The following is a 23,230-nucleotide window of genomic DNA, read 5'->3' on the forward strand; positions in this document are numbered from 1 at the left end:
TTAACTTGGGAGCAACGCTATTTATTCACAACCAACGTGCAACATAACACAACCTACGCTTGGGTCTCGAATGCCCATCTAGCCACGCTACGGCAGAACTAGACACGGTTCGCCATCCCGGTCCGGACCACAAGCTGGGTCCCGGACCGCGTGGCTCGAGGCTTCTTCTCCCCGACGTGGATATTCGAACACCGACACTTGAAGAAACCCGATCTCCTCACGAAGCTCTCATTATCTGCTCCTGGGCCGGGGCTGGCTCCGCCCCTAGCCCCGCCCACCTTCCAGGCTTCTCGAATCTTCTCGAGAACTCTCCGGGACCACGTGACCGCTCCTCGGCCCCCGTCCACCGGTGACCCCCCTCCAGTATCGTCCGGTCACGTGACAACAGGTCAGTGTCATGCCCCAGGGCCACCCTGGCTGACTGACGCTCGCTCTCGCTCCCTCACTGGGAGCCGGCACCTGCGCACTCGCTGCTCGCGGTGCCACGGCGCTAACCAGCGCTCACCCAACCACCGCTAGTGTGGGTACTGCAGCCCGCGACCCGGGCTGCCCGTAATCACCACATTACCAGCCGTGACTTCGTAAGCCCGGCACCATACAGTGACAATAAGTCACTACACTACCATTACCTCTCGCAGCAACCTCCACCGTCAACAGTGTGATTGTGTAAAGCGAGGTGCAATTATTACCTGGCAGCCCTTTAATTGGTGGAAACCCACCACCAGCGCCGTCGTTGCCCACTACTCCCATCACTTACATTAACATCAGCTGCCCCGCCCATGCTGCCGGCACTTGAGCTCCACCCATTTTAAACCTCTATAAACAGTTTGCCTTTAGCGGTTAACACCCCTATTCCTGACGACGACCGTTTGTGTTGCGATCAAAACGTCGTGGTTTGTATTTATTAACTTTATATTTTTTCTATCTACGTGACTTTACCGAAAGAACCAAAGAATATGAAATGGCGTTTAACACAATACTGGTACAAGATCTCGGTTCAAATCAATGCCTGCCACCCCAAGATGCCAATTCCCGAAGTGGCTAAAACCGACACAGGTGGTAATCGCTATTAGGAAGCCACTGGCGCTGCTGCACCTAGATTTAAAACTCATTGATTTAGAACTTACTTTTGTTTAGTTTGTTGTCCTTCCTGTGCACCTCTGATTTGCACGGTTGGCGACATACGGTGCGAAAGAATTCCACCAACATACACAACCCAAGACACCCCCCCCAAACAAATGCATTAACTCTACAATATACTGTACATTTAATACGTTGGTATGGAACTGCAAAGAACGACATGAATGGTGGCTGGGTCAAGGAGCTAACGATGTCAGGACTGAATTTGAATCTGTGTCTCAGCCAGGGTTGCCACCTATCCAGGAATTGGCATCTGTGTTACGGTGGCATGAATTGATTTGTACTATTCTGAGATCTGAGGACATTGTGTTGAACTTTATTATAGTAGACTCCAGTTTTGATGACCTAGGCTGCGAAATGTCTGGGTTTTCATCTACAGTGGAAAAGGTGGGAACCATAGTTTAAGCCACCCTGTGATGTAAAACGATGATAGGGATTTAATGGTCTAATCCCAGCCACCAATGGACACAAAACACCATCATAGAAAAAAACCGAATTTTCACTTGTATGAGAAATGTTACAAAACACACGCAGATGGCAACGATCAGATACATAAACCACTTTATTGTGACAGCTATATGCAGACGTATATTGGGGTGCCATCATTTTTAACAAAAAATGAAAACCGGTGGTTTACATTTTAACATATTAACAGGTTTTCGTAGCAATACACAAGAGTGATTACTAATTAATGTTCCTTTACACTACAGGCCATATTCCTATATTGACGAAACAGCCAAACCATGAAAAATCGTACGTAAAGGCACTTTCGCCAACACTTGAATTGGGCCCCTCATTTATGCTAGGTTGTATGTGCGATTGAGAATGTTCACCGAAGTAAATGTGGCAAATGCTGCAATATTAGCAGTAAAAAATATGATATACGCCAACAAATAATTGTTAACATAAGGAAGTGTACATTCGCCGAAACTCCCTTAACAAGACAGCAGCATGTTATGCCCCACATCTAATCATTTCAACACATTTTAAAATCTACTAGCCTGAACGTCTCTTTTTATTTTTAGGAAGATACAAAATTCGAAAATTAAGCATACGTCAGCTAATAGGGTTGCCAAAATGTTGTGAAAAATATTAGCTTAAGTGTTTTTTTTTCTGTTATAGTTACAAAAATGATAAACGATGAATGCAGCTGCGGTGTAAGAGTGCCGCTCAGAGACGTGGCGAGGCGTTAATTTGAATCTATTCTTATGCACACGATCAATGCATCGGATTGCGTGCATAGGAATTGATTATTCGTTTACATTCTGTTGTATTTAGTTGATGTATAACTCTGCAGCCACAATAGATTCTACACAACACAATCATAAATTGTTTTTTGAAGTGAATGAAATCCAAGTCATAAGTCATTGAATTATGAGGCCTGGAGGTAGTTGGCGAGAGAGGGTGGTTGGCGAGAGAGGGGGGGGCAATTCGTGACATGCCTAGCCATTATGGAAAGTATGAGCTCCCGTTGTTTAGAAATTGACATCATCCCCAAGTCTAGACCAAAGTCGTCAAGTTCGCCAGGTCACTCAAAGTCCTCGTCGAGGTTGATGTCGGATGTATCGATGTTCTCGTCAATCTCCAGGTTGTCCAGGTCTTCCTCCAGCTCCTGCAACATCTTCACGGTTATCACCATCACATCATCTTGCCAACAATATGCTACAAAACTCCCCGGCTGACTTTCCCAATACCAATAAAAAGCCAAGGGTGGTTTTCCGAATTGGGCTGCACGTTCAAGCATTTAAGCTTTTGCCATGCACCACTCATAGCAGGCATCTGCAGGCATTTAATATTCAGCTACTGAAAGCTGGAGAGAAGAACTAAACACGCAGCTCACACTGTACTTGAATTACAAGGCGCTGCAAAAACTGGCAAATTACATTGATATGTAGGTTTCAGAAGCCAATATTACGATTCATATTTGATTTTTGTGTTAGGCCACGATGATCCGAGTAAAATTTCTGTTGTAAGACCTTCCTGGCCACGCAAAAAAGGCAAATAAAATTGTCAGACACACAAATGTGTAATGCGCCATTATTATAGTTTCAGTTTCCCGTTAAGTTGAACACTTCTCAAAACCAAATGTAGCAATTGAATCTGACGTTTTGCTTGAAGCTATGTCAAATATGATCCGGATAAGTTGCTGGAAGTCGTAAATAACAATACAGTACGTCAAATCTGGTTTAATATGATTTTCAATTTACCTTTTCCTCCTTTGAAAGAACAGGCTCACTCTTGTGGATGTTCTGCAGAGACAAAGGAGCTCACTGGGTTACGAGTCACACCACTGCGCATGTGCTTCTGGCAGTGGCATTGCTCTTCCCATGTCAAAAAGTTGAAGCCAGCATGCAGCAGTGGAAAACACCTTCCTTAAATGCGCATATTAACAAAAGACCAGCAGAAGTGAGAAATAACCTGTAAAAGAAAAAAACATGTGCTTTCCAAAGGTAATTAGAGGAAAGCGTTAAGCTTCAAAGACTGGGAGGGAAAATGTTGCCTTTCAGATGCAATGCAAGACTCCATTCTGCAAGAAAGCTATAGAGAGAAGAGTAAAAGTGATTAGGTGGTCATCACGGTCCAGCATCCCATAGGAATGCTTGATTGGAGCTGCACGTTCCAACAACGCCAGCCATGCAAAAGAAGAGATCAAGAGAAGCAGGTAGAAGTCAAGTTACACGTTGGACCAAATTAATGGGTTTAACGCTAAAATAACATTTACATATCACGAGGACTTATACCCTTATCTGTTCACATACTAAAGCAATAATAACTCCAATTATATTTTTATGTTCCTGTAAATAATTATATTTAATATTGATTTGTTTATGCAGTATTTAAGGTTTATTCTTTAACGATGTTGTTTTTTTAACCGATTTCTATTTGGTTGTTTTTGCTCGGATTTCTATTTGCTTCATTATTGGACTCTGCTTATCACGGTTGGCTATGTACGGTGCGAAAAAATTTCGACATACATTTAATATTGCTCGTAATTTTGCTGACAAAAAGTCACTCTTGTAATAAGACTATCCTGCTCTCCCGAGTCCTCACTTGGTTAAACAAAACAAACTCAAAACTATAGCAGATACAATGACTGCCCGTTCTAACATTCTGCCACTAAAAATCGACCGTTACTCCAATTTCGCACACTTTCCCAATTAGCAGATGCGACAGATAGGGGTGTGCGCAACAGGAGGACAGGTGAGGAAGAGAGAAGCGGGGTAAACGGAAAAGTGAGGCGGCTGCTTGAATTTTGGGAGGCCTGCAGAAAGTGCTGAGGGGCGTTAGATCGTTGTGCGGTTAAGGTCGACACGCACTGCTGCCTCGGCTCCAGCTCCGGGTGTGCAGTCATCGCTGTCAGCGGTGACCAATTCAAGATGTTTTTTATCCGTGTCCTCAACAACATCAGCATCATCATCATCAGGGTCATTGTCGTTTTCTCCCTGCTCCTCCGCTGCCACATCATCCTCCACCTCCTCTTCCACCTCCTCCTCCTCCTCCACCTTTTCCTCCTCCTGCACGATTGTAGGTTTTTCCTGAATGCCACCAACAACCAACTGCGGGAACCAACCGCCAGCAGAAAACTTTAGTGGCAGAAACAACATTGCCACTTTTCCTTGTCCAATGATGGTACACAAATGACAACATAAAATACAAAATGTAAACGAAACTGTTCAACTTAAGTTCTGTAAATCAACAACGTAAAAAGCAATACAAATGGCTGTGATTAAAATCTATGCATGTACTGTACATCAAAAACATTCTGGAAACATTCAAGAGCAAACTCTGAATGCAACACAAACCTGTTTAGCAGCTGTCGTCTCTTTGGGTGTGTAGCCCTTAGCCTCCTCAAGAACGTTGCGTTCTTCGTTTGGCTACAAAGGACAGCAAAAAAAACAAAGCATCACGTGTGCATTCAGGAATCTCACCAACCCCAAACCCAGACTTCCCTTATACCCACAGCAGCAGCACCACCACCACGCACAGCCACTGGGTACACGACTTGCCGTGACGATAACTGCCAGTAACCGGTTCAGTAATCACTCGCCAATGATGTTAAACCGTGGCCAGGAATCAAACTCAGATCACTAGATTCACCGTGCCACCAGTGTCAAGCACTGTGTCACCATTCCACCCCACATTGTAAATGTTTAAATATTGACAAAAGTCAAATACTACTCACATATGTGAACATTTAATGATCTCACAGGCACATTAAAACATGCCGCAAGTCTCAACTAATCTACATTTCTAATTATAACACATTTGTATGACATCTGCAACTGTTACAGATAAGAGGACATTTCAATTAAACTGGCGCTATGCACCATTTAATTATTTACATATGTATTATGTATTTTATTGAGTGTGATATTCATTATATTAATTTATACTGTATAAGTGATAGATTTTAAACTGTAGATGTGTCATTAAGTTTTTGCTGTGTGTCAATCGACACCTTGGATGCCCTTGCAAATGAGACATTCCATCAAGGGATATTCTCGGTAAATATTTGAACTAATTAAAAAAACATATTTGACTCCTCATAGATTTTTGGGTTAGATCATGATCTGGTAAACATTGAGTTGTGAAACCCTCCACTATCCGACGAAACCAAACAAATTACATTATCATAGGTTAAGAGCGTTTAACATGACAATTATTATCGGTTAAACTCACGAGTAAGTTTAATAACAATTCTCATCACCAAATTTAGCATCTTCCTAAACCAGCAATTTAGTTTAAATGTGTTACCCGAGCCGGCTTCTTAAAAAGGTGTTGTGATATCACAGGAACAACCAAGCAGATTTGAACTAGATATAAATCATTACAAATGTATTAATTAAAATTGTACTCCAATTCCAAAAAATAATTACAAATTAAAAATATATTATTAATCAAAATGTTGGCTACGTGTTAATACCTACTATAATCACCCAGGAATGTCTGTCCTTAAACGCTCGGGACATCACTCCACATCGACCAGCCCCCCGCTCATTAATAATCATGAGCAGGTGACGTCCTCCAGATGGACACACCCCCTCATTATTATTACCGACTATAATGAACCAAGAATGTCTGTGTGCAAAGCTCGTGACTTCACTCCACATTGAACAGCCCCCCTCATTAATAATAATGTGACATCCTCCAAATGGACACCCCCCCCCATTCATAATTAGCGGCTGACGTCACTCCACATGGGGGGCCGAGGCGCCTCCTCCCCCCCACTCCTCGGCATCAACTTACGACCCTCACTACAAAGGCAGAACCCTCACGTCACGCGATCTCCGTAACGCTATTGAGACATAGAAGTAAAAAGGACGTCATGATGAACAAGGGATTATAACCTTAAAATGAAATAGGTTTGTGTCACCGCGCCTTTACAAATTGCACACGCATTGATGCAATGAATATCACGTCGCGGTCTGCTTTTCGCTTGCAAGTTTCAGATTTACTGCAATACACCCGTCCTTGGACGGGCAAAAGGCGAGTATAAAATATCTGCATTACTTTAAACACAACCATGAACGAATCATCATTCACAAGGACTGGGGGGAGGCTGAGTGGGGGGTACAGACCGTCACAAGAGGGTACTGGCACGCAAGCCGTGTAGAAGACGTAGTGCGCAGGTAGAGTTCGCCGGCGGCGGCCTCGCGCAGGCCTGGGAAGAGGTTCTCGTACTCGGTAGGGTCGGCGAGCGAGTCGGCCGCCTTCTGGTTGCTCTTGGCGAGCGACTCGCGCCACAGCTTCACCACCCTGTGCCACACAGCCACCCCACTCCCTCGTCACCGACCGCGCTCCCTCACCGCCTCCTCGCGTCAGCGCAGTGCGGTACGGACGAGTTACCGTTAATACATTTTCGATTTGTGGCCGATGAGATGTGTAAATTATGCTGCTGAAATGATGCACAAACGGAAGGCCGTGTGGTTGATGGGATGTGTGAAATATATTGAAAATGGAGGGACAGATACGGATTAGAGGTGATTTGTCTGGTTACTTATTTTGTTACTTATATTCTCAACAACGATATTAATTCTCCATTGCCCAAAACGTAAGCCTGTAATATATGTTGATGCTATAAGGCCATGCTCAAGACTAATGAGGTTAGATCTAACAAGACAGATGTATGTATGTATGCATGCTTGCTGAACTTCTTTCACACCGTACGTAGCCAACCGTGATCATTGGCGGTGCGGGGAAGGACAACCTAAGCGAAGGACAACAACCTAAGAAGGCAGCCCCCTGTGAGAAGTGTTCGAATCATTCACCTTGACACTTCGCTGGGCAAGTATGTGCGGGCGAGGAATGCCGCCTCTGGCAGGCGATTGGTGTTGATCAGCACCTCAAGACACTTATCCAGGCTGCAAAGCACACAGGACAGGACTGACGTTAAAGCGGTGACTTTCATGAGCATTGTTACGTCAAGTATTTCCTCACTCAAGTTATCTCCAAAAAATAACTTTTTTCACCCACCACAAGATCGTCAAAAGTTGGTGATTTGCTGCTGAAATGAGCATTGGAGGCAGTGCTTGACACCTGTTAATAGCCCTGATCTAGTGTGGAAATTCCACCTTCCTATGATGGAAATGAATCTATCTGTAGGACAACTGTTGCCGTTTCCAAAAAGTGGTACTTATTTTGCCTGCCCTGGAGGAATGAGCACAACCTTGGGGTACCCTATACTACCTGAATAGCTAATGTGTGCACATTGCCAGATGGTGTCAATCAGTACGTCCTTTCACTTTTGAAATTCATGATCTTTTTTGAAAGGCAGACCTAAATGTTCGTTAACTTTATGCACCAGTTGAAAATTGACCACACTCATTACCAGCAGCCAAATCTACAATATGACTATGACAATGAGGAATGTGAAAAGCACAACTGGTGAAGATGATTATTACTCTGCTTATTTACCCAGGAAAGCCTCACTGAGTCTCAACTCATTGTGAAAGGTCTTGCTATTTTTTTGTAACGAGGGGTGATGATTGCTATGTGTTTCCCATTGAAGATATTTGCAGTGATTATTTTTATTTGGAAGATTTGGACCGTGATGTCGGCACCCACACAATAGCCTACCTTATTCGAATGATGTCACAGGGGCTTTTAACATGCACTTCTTTGAGTGAATCAGACGACACAAAATATTCAATGGATCATATACTCGCAGTATTAACCCAGGTGGCCTAGCGAATCGAAGCGCGAACTTTTGCAACAAGCTGTGAATGCTTTACCGGTCGACCATGTCACCGTCCCAGCACTCGTGATGGGGCTGCCAATGGCTCACTGGTTACAGGGGTCATAACACAAATATAAATATTTTATTCAGGAAATGCTTGCTGATCCTCAACTTCTTTCATGAGGCGCCAGCAGTAGAATGTGGCTTGTTCAGTTCCTTTGTAATGAGCAGAAAATGCACTCCCGCTGGGCCAAGCCATTGCCCAAGTTTACGGTGATAACGGCAGTGACGTGGCCCAACGGGGCGGGCACATGGCTCAGTGGTAGCGTGTTCGTCCCTTGTTGCAGAAGTTCGCAGGCTGTCCTGGTTATTACTGCAGGTGTATTCACTGTAAAATACGTGCCATCTTCTTCACTTACAGTGGAATTTATAGATTCCACAACGTCATTCTAAAAGTGAGCCTCTGTGTGCCTCAGTCATGATCAAATTCGAAACTTATCTGCAAATTTGGAAACTGAGCAACATCGCCTCCCTATGAAACTATTGCAGACTGTCTGTGAATCACAGCAGCGCCTTCTTGTGATAGCCCTGTGTTACGAGGACATACGTACTCAATAATTAATTATCGTTATCAGAAACTCACTTCCCCTGCAGGAAGTAGGAGAGGAAGGCGACGTTGTTCTTGCCATCGCGCTCGGCGCCCTGCGCGAGCCGCGTCACCATGGCCTGGTCCGACGAGGCCGTGGCGAGCAGAAGCAGGCCGCCGTAGTCCTGCGCACGGTGCAGGCACTCCTGCGCCAGCTGGAACTGACAGCGTGACGTCGCCAGCTCCGCCAGCTGCTTCCACTTCTGCTCAGACTGATGGGGGAGTGGAGGGTTTGGAACAGATATGGAGAAGACCGGAAAGTGAAAATATAAAGAGACAAGTATTTTACATATTAATTCTTACATCTGCAGAATGAGGGTTTTTTGTGCAGTAATTGGTGAATGGGCAGAGGCCAACTCACAACACTTCAGGAAGCTGGTTGAATGGTTTCCTGGATTCGAACCCAGGACCTCGATGGTTCTGGCTCATTGCTCTCAAAGAGTAGAAGCCTCTTGAGCTACCTGGCCACCCCAAATGCAACATTTCAGTTGGTAAAGTTTCAGGCAATGACCCTATATGAAAAGGGGTTGGGTACCTCTGCCTCGGTGGCGAGCTGGTACGCAATCTTCAATTCCCCGAGCTGCAGCGCCAACTCAAAGCGGTGCTCGGGGTCACATGATACGGCCAACGCCTGCGACTTGAATCCCTGTGAGGAAAATCGAAAATCCCACGAACACACGTCACTAGAGTGGGGGGCACGCGATCGCGCACTCAGTCTGCAGGCCTCACCTCCAATTTAACGCTCTCTTTACCTGCTTCATCACTCTTCCACACTCTCATTACACTAATTTTTCCATCACCACACCATATCACACTTTTTCCCTATCTCATAACATATCACATTCACCTCCGCCTTATCGCTCTATCCTTGCCTCATCATGCTCTGCCAAACATCTTCATGATATTTTTGCCATGAAAACAGCCTCACAATCCCCACCTTACTACATTCTTTTTGACCAGCATTGCACTCTTTTCTTCTTTAACGAACTCTGCCTAAACTCATAAAACTCTCTTCTCAATCATCACTCTCTCCCCACTTGGTCGCTTTACCCCTGCTTCATCACACTTTGCCCAACCTCATCCTACCATTTTCTCCACCATCTCACTCTCTCCCACCTCATCGCTTCAATCCCACTGTGCCACACTCTCCCCCGCCCTTGTCACTCTCCCCCACCTCGTTTCTCCATCCAGCCTTGCTCACCTGCTTCTCCAGGAAGTGAGCGACGCGCGTGCGCTGCTCCTTGGGGATCGTGGGCAGCACCTTGTCGGCCATGTCGAAGTCGCGCCGCATCACGGCCGTCTGGTACTCCAGCACGGACAGAAGCAGCGAATAGCTCACCATGTTCAACTCCTTGTCGCCCAGGTACAGCCGGTTGTCCTTGGGGATGTAGCCAAGCAGGTACATCGTCCTACATGGCGACGCCGCCGCAGGGGGGAATTATGTGTGAAAGAGAGTGCAACAACGAGAATCAATGAGTTGCATTTATTTAAATGTTACTTTATGGTAAAAACCTTTCGGAGCCGGAGCCAGACTCAAGTAAGCTGGAGTTCGGCGTGAACTGGAAAGTCTTTACCTGTCCAGATGCGCAATGGTGACAATCTCGCCGCCCACGTAATAGTTGAGGCGGTTGACTGAGTTAGTGTAGATGAAGCAATCCCCGACCCATAGGCCGGTCTTCACCACCTCCTGGATCTCGCCCAGCACCTGAGAGACCATCATCTCAGTAACCTCTCTCGCCAGCAGCCAGTCGTTGTGCTGCCGATGGTACACTAGTTACAACCATCACTATTATTATTATTGTTAAGCTTGATTACCCAGGAAAGCCCCACCGAGTCTCAAAACTCTTTTTCAGGAGACTAAATTTTTGATTTACAGTTTCCCAATCAAGTAATTAGTGAGTAATTTTTATAATTTGCAATATATGGACCACGATACCAGCACACGAAGGCCTACCCTTCTTAAAATTACATCATGGGATCTTTAATGTCCACTGCGACGTAGGTGCACATAGTATTTTATAGTTAATGCACCAGCAGGATTAACCAGGACAACCTAACCGATCATTATTGAGCACCTCTGAACCACCTCAGCCTCTGTTTTGCAGCCACGTGATATAGATTCAGAAGGGTTACTTTCATCACGGTGCATTCTCTGCCACTGTGCCTGGTGGCAGGGGGAGTGGCGGTAGACGCTAAGGCACCTCGAACGCATCCTCGACGCCATCCTCTGTGACGCCCTGGTGCGTCTCCTGTGCGGCCACCACCTTCTCCGAGTGGTACCGCAGGATGAAGAAGGAGTCCTCCGTTGCCAAGGCGACCAGCTCACCAGAATCCGACCAGAAGATCTGTGGTTGGAAAATGAAAAGAGAGCACAAGTAACAATGCCTTTTAATTCAGAGTCTAATTTAGCACTAAATGGAAGCAACAAAATAATTTGCCACCACCTTTAAAGGCATGTGTTGCCTGTTTGTCAATATTACTTGAGAGTTTTAGGTAGTAAGTGTACCACTGTGAGTATACTAGTGAGTGAGTCAGAATATGAGTGTGTGGATGGGTGTGGAATACATTTTTGGGCTGGATCTCAATGCGTCGGACGAGCTCTGTGCTCTCCCAGTCGAAGAACGCCAACCCACTCATGGAGCGCACACCCAACAGAAAGCCGCCGTAGATTCCTGGCAGAGGACATCAATCACGCAAACCCACGTATTAATCACCCAGGCAGAGCCATGTTAGGAGAGGGCACATTGCGTCTGGGAGTGGATAAATTAAGCAGCATAGGTTCAAACAAGCTCCGGAATGGTTTCAAAATCCAGTTTCTCATCAGCAGAGTCAGGCTTACTTAAAGCAAGTCCAGTTATGCACTCCCAGAAGGCCGTTTGGCCAATGAGATGTGTAAAACACACTTGTTTTTTATGTGGAGGGACAGATATGTGACGGAGGAGTATTGGCTGCTCATTGATCATGTCACTTATATTTATGAATATTTTGTTGAATCTAGTGAAGTAGTGACGTTCGCCATCAATTCAATTACCTTCTGCTCCAAAGTCGGGTTTGAAAGATTTCTTCTCCTTGAAGTTTTTGAACAGTTTCACAGTGCTGCTGTTCTCTCGAATAGCATACCTAAAGCGTAAGACATGCATGTGAGAAAATCTAAGTGGGGTCGCAAATAACCCACAACCAAAGTACTAACACCCTCAAGTTCTTCAATCCTATTTTCTGTAAACCATTAAAGACTCAGATGAGTAGAACATGGAGCACTGATTAATTGTATCAGTTGAAATAAGTACTATATATATGAATTGGCCAACAGGCATTAATAGTGATAATGTACTTGCATTTGTATTGCATCCATAATGTGACAAAACACTTCGGGTGCACTGTTTTTAGTCTGGGGCACCACGAAGCCTCTCAGCACCGGGCTGCAAAGGGGTAATTAGCCTGCCAGTGGGGTGTAATGATTGCAATGTGTAATCATCGCTACGTGTAATCCCAATTGTGATATTGTACTTTAATTACAAATCACACCGTAAACCTACTACTGAAACTCAAGCTTAATGATTCACAGCAGCACAATGCGTCCATCACACTGGGCTAGAAGTGTGAACCACCATGCGCCCGACTCCATGAAGGCAAGCAGCATCATGGAAAACCCCACTTAAATAGGGATGAGTTTCAGATGAAAACATATCGAGTTTTCAGGACAATTTCGTATCTTATCATTTTAAGATAATTTACATTGTTCCCCATGTATGTGTCAGCACGCTAGCTAATGTGACAGTACCTAATGCCACGTATGGCTATTTTTGACAGGAAAAACGTGGAAGTGATTGTCAAATGAGTCCCATCACTTCCAATTTCGGGTCAATCACAAAACAAATTTGGATAAAAATGTATTTTCTAGTCCTGATTAAGCTTAAGAAACATGTGATCATTTAGGTAAAGAGTTCAACCAGATCTTGACTGACAATGAACCACTGCAGACCACATTTTGTTCTGGACAATGGTGATGAGTTGCCTGCTGCCATGCCAGCCAACCCCGCCACCGCTGATCCCACATGCAGGAAACCCTCCAAACCCCCCGGCCTTTGGCACTCGCGAGGGCCCCCCGAGACAGCGGGACTTACTCAGACGAGTCGTGGGCCCAGACAAACTCCTGCGCCGAGCCAAAGGTCTTGTTGCGCAGAGCCATGGCAGTGTAGATGATGTATTCCCCGTCACCGCACACCACCACGAACCTGGCGCCACACACACACCGTCGCTCGACGTTAGCAGCTATTTCACAGGTGTCAATCTTAAACACAGGTTTAATTATACATTTTCGCTAGGAGTGGTGACATTAAGTTGTCTTAAGATTTGTCATACAGTGAAGTTGATTAAAGTTATTTTTTGTTATTTTTTTACATTTTATTTTATTGTTGCTCATTCCTTATCAGTACAGTATGGTACGTCAAATCGGCCAAATTCAACATCAGCAAATGTCTCGAAAATAACATTAAGTATGATGAACTTCTTTCACACCGTACATAGCCAACTGTGTTAATCCTTACACAGCCAAGCGTGTTTCAAATGTACATCCCTTTGTAGCCAACCACTATATTTCCTGAAAATAACAATAGGTAGTCTACTGGCTTCCTTAGAAAATGTGTCTGAAAGCACGAACACAGCATCGGCAGCTGGCCTCACCGGCCGTTGGGGTTGTGCGAGATAGTCTGTGGGTAAATCTCGCAGCTCCCCATGTCCTTGACAGCTAGAGGCAGCCGCTCGCCGTCCTTGATCTCCGCCTCGCCCATGGCCTTCAGATTGGCCTGTTGCACTTCAGAGTGCTTCGCCCAGATGATCTTGCCGCTCGAGTCCATCGACATGGCCGGCTCCTCGCGTCCCAACTGCAGCACCATGCAAAAACGGCAGCAGCGAGCTCAGCGGGCAGCTCCACTTCTCAACGGTGCAGGTCTCCTGCACGTAACGTTGTTGCACACTCGCTCACAAGGTTGTGCAGTACCTTGTGTTCAACAATGGAACATTGTTGCTTCTGAATCTTGCTAAATTCATGTCGTAAGACCCTCCCACCACCCGACATAACCAAACAAATTAAATTGTCATGGGGTGTGAGTGTTCAACACGCCTATTAATGTTTAAGCTCAAACAGGTAAGTTAAACAAAAATTATCACAACCAAATTGAGCAATTTTATACGTGTTTCGATTGAATCTGCACAGAACCACTTTAGTTGAGTATAATCCAGGAAAACATTTTGACATTTTGTGATACGATTTGCAATTAATGCTATGATATAAAAATGTTTTTTTACATTATTGCAGTGTGTTTCAAGCAGGAATCACAATGCAGTATCCTGAGCACACCATGCCACCAATGGCTGCCAACCATCTCCTTGGAAGCAAAGAAATAGGGCTATGACGTCCTTGGATGACACCTCACTCGTTATAACACAGGGTGGGCGAACAGGCGCGTGTGTGCGCAGCGCGAGTGGGGGGCAGGAGGGGCACCTTGACAATGATGCTGCCCTCGTCGTAGCCCAGGGCGATGGTGTTGGAGCCGCGCAGTCCAGACACGCACCAGGCGCGCTCCATGCCATAGTTTAGCGTGCTCTCCAGACGGTAGGTGCTTGAGTGCCAGATTCGCACCGTACCTGCACACCACAGTACACATACTAATGTGTTCATAAGGCGACTTTTTACAGGTACTCAAAGCATTGTACATCACGAAAATAGATAGATCCTCGTCTCTTTGCGTAACAACAGTGCAATAATCACCCTATATCCATTCTTATGTTTCTGTAGCTTCATTTTACTCTGAGCAGTTTTTAAAAGTAACCAACAGAGCCATCGTTCACTTCAGCATTTAATTTTATGTTTATTTCCTATTTACATTCTGCTCTGTGACGTGGTTGTTTTTTGCCGATTAGTATGATGATGTTATTGCTTCAATTTATATTTTTTCATTGCTGTAGTTATTTTATGTTCCTTTTTCCATTTTGGTGACCCACGTCGCTCTTGCATATGAAATGGTTTCTTCAGATTCTGCTGAGGCAATTGCTGCTCGCAAGCACCTTTTAAGGCACATGAGGTGGTGGGGTGTGGTCAACACCATATTCAGCCACCTTTGTATCCCCAGAGCACTGTGTACTCATTCCTTTAAGCGGATTTAGAGAAACCCGGGCGAGGTTTGTGTAAAATTAAAAATATATTTGTAAATAACAATATATTTATGGAACTGAAGCTAAACACATGGAATTTTTATTTAAATGACACTTGACAGGCCAATGCTAAAAAGTAAATTGACGCACAAGGAAACAATAAAAACACACGCACCACAATTAATCCCCACCACCAATTCAACTCCTGACGATGCCTGCAGTCAGCAATTCTTGGTGAAATCTTGAGCACAAATACCCAACATGCGGTCCAGCCTGAAAAACTTCACTTAGACCACCACTGAATGTTGAGTGCGTACAACGCACCGTCCTCGGAGCCGGTGATGATGATAGGCAGCTCGGGGTGGAAGGAGACGCACGACACGTTCTGTGCGTGCCCCTCCAGTGTTTGGACGCACGTCTTGTTCTGCAGCAAAACCAGGCAGGGCAGCACGTCCCGCTCATCGACTACCATTATTTAAAAAAACGAATTTCAAGTCAAAGCGATTTCCGACTCATGTGAGCAATGCTTATCTCTTGTTTAGAGCCCTTAGGCAGTAGTGGGAATTTCACATTCCCATGGTGGGGGCAAGTATATTCATAGGACAAAATTCATGTCAGCTGAAAAAGCAAATACAATTATTTATCAATTTAAAATTTTAACATGGATAATCCCTTGAAATATAACATTTCATTTTCAAGGGGTTAGAGTTTACATTTCACTCCTCACACTTCCATCTTCAGTACCTGGTAGTCCCAGATTTTAACGAGGCGGTCATCGGCACCCGAGATGAGGTAGGGTTTGTCGCCACCGCTGTAGTAGTCGACGCAGTTGACCCCTTTCTCATGTCCCTCCAGAGTGAAGTTCGGGGTGGACGAACCCAACTGCCACACCTACACGGGGCGGCACGGTGTCCCAACGCAGAAGCACACACATCCCACACACATTCATATTTCATTATTATTATGATGGTTACACAAATTTACTCTGGAAATTTTCACGGAGATTCACAGATCTTTCTCAGGAGGGTCCTGCCTACTTTTAGCAGCAAGGGGCAATTCCACAAATAATTCCCAATTGAGTACAGGCAAACCTCGCTTAGTGCTCAAGATGCATTCCTGGAGAAGTGAGCATGAACAAATCAGCACCAAAAGGGGTCATTATACCATTGCATATATGGGGATGGATTCCTGACAGCGTTATTTCTTTCGTATTAGCAATATGAATGTTTCATAGGGGTATCGGTAATAGCGTGAATAAAATACAAGGTAAACATTGTTCCAAAATAGAGGTTTTGGATTAGATGACGTAAATATATAAATGTGTCGTTAAAACTTGCCACCACCCGACACAGCCAACTAGTAAGGGTTGTCACATAAACAGAACATGCCAATTTGTCACTAGTACAGCACCACCGGTGTGGATGATATTAGTCGCGAAAGCCTCTGTGTTAAACAAACATTGTTCCATTAAAAAAAAAATTTTATATATAACATTAGTATTATGTACTGTACTCAGGAGTGTATTCCACTGTACTTCTCTTGCAAGGCAGCGGTGGGAGACGAGTTTGGAGACGCTGCTGCGCTCCCAATCTGGGTCACTCGGAGAAGAGCTCCAGGACCTCCGTGATCTTAGTGATGCCCTCAGTCTACATTTCTGTGGTGAGGTTTCTTTAAGGTGGAACCTGAGACTATCCTGGTCTCGTGAGTTCTCATCTGGTGAAACATTTAGATTTGTATGTAATCATGACAACGAATCATTATAATCGAATCAGAGGGTGCGGGGTCTGGTTGGCTGACAGTGTAAGTCGGTCTCATTGGCTGAGTAGATTGTGGGGGCGGGTACATTTGCAAGGCCAGCACTGCTGCATATTCTCACTCATAAGCGCTTTGTAGATCATTTTTGCAAACTTTGTCTCCAGGACAAAGAGTGCTATAACGTATCAGCGTTATATATTGTCACACGAAGTGAGGTGTGCCTGCAATCTGCAGGAGATTTTTCAATATTGGGACATTTGGCCAATACCAGTTACATTGTATTTTTTCTAGCTATGAGAGGAAAAAAGAGAACCTGGAGGAAACCCATGCAAGACAGGGGGAGCACGTACAAACTCCACGCAAAAAGGCACCCAGTCAAAAATCGAATCCAGGTCCTTCTTGATGCGAGACACAAACGTCATCACTGTGCCACTCTTGCTACAATCGACAAATGTGTAGTTTTCGTTTCTTGAGATGTGGTCACATTCATATTCTTTATAAATCCACGTAGTTTAGTACCTTGATAGTGCGGTCCAGCGAAGCGCTGGCAAACTGGTTGTTGTCCTTAGGGTTGATGACAATTTGCATGACGTAGTGAGTGTGGCCTTCAAACACCTGTGAGCACGTCCACTTCTTCTCCCAGTCCCACAGCTTGATGAGCATGTCATCTGCAGCACCGCGCCACACATTAACCCCGTGCACAAATTAACCCCATGTAAGCCTGGCTGGTCTCACGTGGCAATTGACCGTTTCCAATTTTTCTCATTCCACATGTTTACCCAGGAAAGTCTCAGGACTTTTTTTCAGAAGGGTCCTGCTAATTTTTCCAAATCAGCAGGAAACAATTTGCTCTTTACAAATCAAGTAATTTGCAAGTAGTTCAAATTTGGTCAAATTTGAAACATGACACCAGCACACAATGGTCTGCGCTTCCTTAAATGGTGTGATTGGAGCATACGGTGCGTAGTATTTTATTGTCAATACACCTGCATGATTAACCAGGGAGACCTGCCAGCTTCGAACCAAGAACATCTGTAACAAGTAGTTAACACGCTATCGCTATGATGACTTAAAGCTTTCATGACTGCAGGAATTAATATTCTTTGGGTCTTTCGGTAAAGTCATGTAGATAGGTTCAAAGAAAATAACAAAAAAACTAATATTTTCTTTGAACCTATCTACGTGACTTTACAGAAAGACCCAAAGAATATACCGCTATGATATGTCACCCTCCCTAAGAATACAGGGTTATAGTCATCATCAGCACTGCGATGGAAATTGATGACAGTGTCTGTGAGGGCGCCACACACCACTGCTGGTGAGTAGGAAGGGCTGGCTCGGGTGCACGGCGATGCAGCGTATATAATCCGAGTGAGCCTCGAACATGTGCACACGCTCCAGCGTATTGTAGTTGAATACACGGATCTGCATGTCATCCTGAGGGCACAAACAATACACACAGAAATTTAAACTCATTCCCACTGTGACCAGGGTCGCTCATGTAATATATCATCATTGTCCACCATGATCAATCCACTGGTGGATGAAGGTATCCCCCAAACTGCACTCATTTCTTACGGTCCTTGCGATGCAACAATCCACCGAGCAACTGTACACAAATGGATTTCATCGCTTCATCTCCTCGGTGGACATACTTTTGGACACGATCCATTCCTCGGCTGCCACGCCACTATTATTCTTGACCATCATCCCTTTTTGTGACGTATCTTGCACAAATACACTTTCTTTACTTAATTGTTTGTATGTATGTATGTTGCCATTGACCGGTGTATGTTCTCTCATCCATGTGTTCTCCCCTTTCAGTGTCTCAGTGTAATTCCACTTTTCAGTTTTTGTTATGTATTTTCCGTAAATGATGACATCCGAACTATATTTGTTACAGCCAGTAGTACACATCGATTAAAAACTGCTAAGGTATTTCTTACTGTCAATTTCTGATTTCCAATTGCATACTGGCCCACTTGGTCCTCATAATGGAAATAATAGTGAATGGCAATCCAAACATAACAAGTGACATCACAAACACAACACAATTCAATACATACTTCACGAACCTCTTCCCTCAAATTGATCTACGGGATTTAGCAACATCTAGTATCCATGTGCATGGACAGCTACATTGGAAAACAAAGCTCTTGGTAGTTGTAGCCTTGGCAAGTGGAGGTTAGTTAAACCACTGGGCCTCATTATACAAATGTGAAAACTCATCAGCACTCTCAATATAAGTAAAACTCACTCAGCAAAATATGACACTCACCGAGCCAGCAACCATCCAGTTTTTGCGAGCCACAAACTTGGCAGCGCGTACCGGCAGGTCGCACACCTCAAACGTCTTCACCAGCGTCTACACACAAAATAAACAGACAATAGCAGATACGTAACAATAGCAGGTATATAACAATTTGTAGACTACAATATATCTTAGGCTCACAATACATATGTAATGACAGGGTGACACCTGCTGGCCGGGAAAGGGAATCACGGGTACGGGCACGGTTAAAGTAACAACCAATCAAAGAAGGAGAGGTATCTGGGGCACAGGTAACAGGTGGGGTGAGCCGAGATACTCCGTAACCTGCTAGAAGATTCCACGAGTGGGGGTGGCTGGAGGCTGGGCCTAGCTACGCCTGGGGGGATATAAGGGGGAGCGGACCCAGGGCTCGTGTGTGGGGTCTTGGGTCCTGACTGCGTCGCTGCTCGCCGACATCTCTCTCAGTCATCTGGCCACGTGGAAGATCTCCTGCGGGGTTTCCATCGTCATCATCGTCACGCCACCAGCCAGCAGCGTAGCCGAATGAGAGCGGTGGGACCACGCCGAGTGATCGGCTGTGTATAGCCAGTAGAGACGTTAATATCTAAGTGTTGTACTAAGAGTGAGAAGAATACGTGTTGGCCTGTGTGGTGCCCAGTGTGAGAAATAAAGAAGTACCCTCTACATGACGTGTCGCGGAAGTCGCTCATTAGACATGGATCAAATCGTGCAATTTAAGAGTCTACTAGTTTAGATTGTTATATATTTTATGAGTGTTTCCTGCAGAGTAATGGACAAAATAAACACAACAGAAGAATTCAGACAGACATTACAACTGAGAAAAATGAAACTAGACATACCATATAAAAGAGGGGAGACAGTGCAAATAAGATGACATCTCAGATGTCACATCTCAGATGTCATCGTATTTGTACAAACAAGACAAAGGAATAATGTTCATGTTATGACTCCATTGTTAACCCAAGAAAGCCTCATTCAGTTTCAAGACTTTTTCAGGAGGGTCCTGTTAAGTTTTTGCAGTAAGGATAAATAGTTATTTGTGTAATCCCTGCTAAGTTTTTTTACAATCGGTTGCGATTGCTGTTTTCCAAATAAGTGATTTGTGAGTAAGTTACAAACCTTTACAACAAGAAGAGAATGTACTACCACTGCGCCATCTCACTGCCTTATGATGACCCCGAATGGTACAGTCATACCTCGGTATACGACCGCTTTGGAATACGTCGAATTTGGTATACGTCGTGTTTTGACGAGAAAAAAATGTCCTGAGATACGACGTCTTGCTTGGGATACGACGCGCTTGCTAGAACTTGTATGGGTCGGGATGAGTCACCGCGTACAGTACCCGCGTACACAATACTGTTACGGCTCTAACAAGCCGTAACAGAATTGTGTGGAATGACCAGACAATGTCACACTTCAGGAACATTCTTAGAAGGCAAAAACAAACTTCAATGGACAGGTTTTTAGTAAAACTCAAACCTGGTGAGCCTCAACCAGGTCCAAGTCAAGAAAAAAGACAGAAAAAAGAAAGAGAAAAAACTCCTGAATTTCAGCTTCCTGAAGTTAATGGTAGGGGACTCTCCTTCCAAAAAATAGCATCTCCTTCTCCTTCCCCTTCCTCACCACCATCCTCGTAGGTTATCAACTCCTCTCAGCAAGGAAAAGTAAAGTTATATTTAGTTTTTTATTTATTTATGAATTTCTTTTCATTTATGTATGCATTTTAGTAATAAGTAGTGTCTAAATTATTTTATACAGCCCCATTAATGTATAATAAGCCATATAAAATATCATTTATTATACTCTGGAATGAATTATTTCCTTTCCCTTTATTTCTTATGATGAAAAATTCGTTTGGTATACGTCATTTTCGGTATAAGTCCTCCTACCTTCTGGAACGAATTAGCGACGCATACCGAGGTACCACTGCATGTACATCCCATGGCAATGGTAGGGGACTGTATATAACAACGCGCACAGTCAATCGCGTGCTGTTCAACGGCACAAACTGCCAGGGCCGCGTCAATGAAGAAGCGCGAGCACAGGCGCACCTGCGTCTCGTGGTTCCACACGCACACGCTGCCGTTGTAGAGGCTGGCCAGCATCCATGGCTCGCTCGGGTGTAGGTCCACACACTTCACGCGGTCCGAGCGTGCCGTTAGCTTGCGCTTTATCTCCAGTCGCAGCGGCTGTAGGGGAGTAAACGCGGCAATTAAAGCTGGAGCTGGGTGCAGCACTATCATTTCCCACAAAGTGTTGATACGAAACTGTGATTTTAACTCATGCCCGTCGAACTGAACGTTAAGTGCGCTGACCAAAGTGCCACACTTTGTTATATTATTGCTGCTACTGTAACACGTTTAATGTGACTTAAATTAACACAAGGGGAGAAAAAAAATCACTTCACATGATTTATGCAGTCAAATAATAATGGAGCAGTTTTAAACAATATAATTTGTATCTCTCATATACATTTTCTCAAAGCTTTTGAGAAAAATACAAAGGAAAATTCCTGTTGCTAAATCACCATCTGACCCTCTCACTGCATGATCGTCACATGTAAAAGGCCTTCACGAAATAAATAAGCACGTTAAAAAATAGTCTTAGATTTTTACCACAAAATGTTATTGTATTGTATCGTGTGAGATTCAGATGCAAGTGATTTCGCAGATCAATAGCTCTGAAAGTTGAATTGTATACATACCCACCCATTACAATAATATTTTTGGGGTAATTTTAATGGAAAAGGTTTGAAGTTCGTCGCCTTAGTCACATACAGGACAGACTTTGTTCTTCCAAGAGAACACTGTGAAGCACCCTCCTCTGTTGGACAATGCCCCCGAGAAAGTAACGCCACGTAATTACTTCCGAGTTCCCTCCCATTGCCTCTTCCCTACATTCAGTGTCGCATCTTCTACCATGCCCTGTCACAGATGCGTTTGCTGAATGGTAGCAACACCAAACAGTGTTCAGCACTCACCGCAAGACACTTTAGCCGTTAAGACATCATCAGTGTGAGGGCCGCCACGCATTTGAGACAATTGGGTTTGAGACAACGCGACGGGATGCGTCAGGGGCCGCACTGGCGGCCCCCAGTGGCCCGCAATGAAGACCCCTGGTAATCGTCCATCATCATCATTATGCATAAGTTCGGAAATGCTCACAGAGTCGCAACCCTTTTCAGGAGGGCCCTGCCAAGCTTCCGCAGTAGTTGGCGACGATTCATCGCTGTTTCCCAATTAACTATTTCCGGAATCGAACCATAAACCTCTGTAAAATGCGCTACCGCTGGGTTATGTCAATGCACGCTCCACTTGAGAAGCTCGCAAGGTAACTCTGACATGGTGCTCGGTGGACACGGTCCAACAGAGACCCCCTCACCCAGAGCTCAAATCGAGAATCTCAGCGGCGACTGTGTCCGACATGGCCACGATGAACCAACCACCTTACCCACCACACCACCTCTTTGAAGGTATTGTATACGCTGTAACTCACGTCACGTTACACAAGGTAGGGATCTAATGTCACAACCTCCACATGTTAATAAGGCAGAATAAAACAAGCATAAAGAGGTTTTATGTTGTAAAATAAAAGTTAAATTAAATCAAATACTGCTCAGACTCCAGACGGCCCACGATGGGCTTCGCCTAGGCCAGACCCCAAACCAACTAACCTCGACGCGTGAGGAGTGCGACTCTAATCGCTGTCGCCCAAACGCTCACTACCGACGTCTGTCATTGTTGACTGTTGTGTTAACTTGTGTGATTGCAGCGGCTCTGATTGTAATGCTAATAGATGTGCCACTCACCATTGCGTCTCAGCTGATGCGGCCCCACCGAGACTGTCTGACGTGGAAGTACCCGGGTCCAGCTCTCGCGAGACTTCGGTGACTGCTCACAAGTGAATGGATCCGGCACGAGCTATCGCGAGATGTGGATCCCGCGTCGTACGCGTTGAGACCGAGCAGAATTTTTTCGCGGCCATCTTGCATAGGGAAATTCCCAAACAGCCGTCAACATTAACGCCTGTGACGTCATCATCACGCGACGTGCCGGCGTCGAGA

At 44.8% G+C, this 23,230-nt stretch overlaps 1 protein-coding gene across 5 annotated transcripts; it reads right to left on the reverse strand.

Moving 5' to 3' along the window:
- Positions 1-1,684: 1,684 nt before the first annotated feature.
- On the reverse strand, positions 1,685-23,063 carry COPB2 (COPI coat complex subunit beta 2). 5 transcript variants are annotated; one of them, XM_061566272.1, is made up of 23 exons: positions 22,976-23,063; positions 21,219-21,356; positions 19,150-19,236; positions 18,182-18,308; positions 17,391-17,539; positions 15,861-16,007; positions 15,441-15,540; positions 14,467-14,609; positions 13,647-13,846; positions 13,088-13,198; positions 11,995-12,083; positions 11,529-11,635; positions 11,165-11,308; positions 10,538-10,668; positions 10,165-10,372; positions 9,499-9,609; positions 8,961-9,175; positions 7,410-7,502; positions 6,720-6,897; positions 4,944-5,015; positions 4,458-4,697; positions 3,348-3,389; positions 1,685-2,752 (listed from the first exon to the last, which is right to left on the reverse strand). In XM_061566272.1, the coding sequence occupies exons 1-23, from the start codon at positions 22,976-22,978 to the stop codon at positions 2,669-2,671; spliced, it is 2,919 nt and encodes a 972-aa protein (XP_061422256.1). In that variant the 5' UTR covers positions 22,979-23,063; the 3' UTR covers positions 1,685-2,668. The 5 variants fall into 5 exon arrangements, with proteins under 5 accessions (XP_061422256.1, XP_061422255.1, XP_061422259.1 ...); XM_061566271.1 differs by having other exon boundaries at positions 1,685-2,761; XM_061566275.1 differs by lacking the exon at positions 4,458-4,697.
- Positions 23,064-23,230: the final 167 nt, after the last annotated feature.

Source organism: Lethenteron reissneri, chromosome 36 (assembly GCF_015708825.2).
Source record: "Lethenteron reissneri isolate LAM-NWPU_2019-01 chromosome 36, ASM1570882v1, whole genome shotgun sequence".
Lineage (NCBI taxonomy): Eukaryota > Metazoa > Chordata > Hyperoartia > Petromyzontiformes > Petromyzontidae > Lethenteron > Lethenteron reissneri.

Bases quoted from the DNA above. Each gene is read 5' to 3' on its own strand.
- COPB2 (XM_061566271.1), bottom strand. The intron at 14,610-15,440 runs GTGCGTTGTACG...TGTGGTGTGCAG, and splicing joins CATCACCGGCTCCGAGGACG to GTACGGTGCGAATCTGGCAC. The intron at 6,898-7,409 runs GTGAATGATTCG...TGTGTGGCACAG, and splicing joins TTGCCCAGCGAAGTGTCAAG to GGTGGTGAAGCTGTGGCGCG.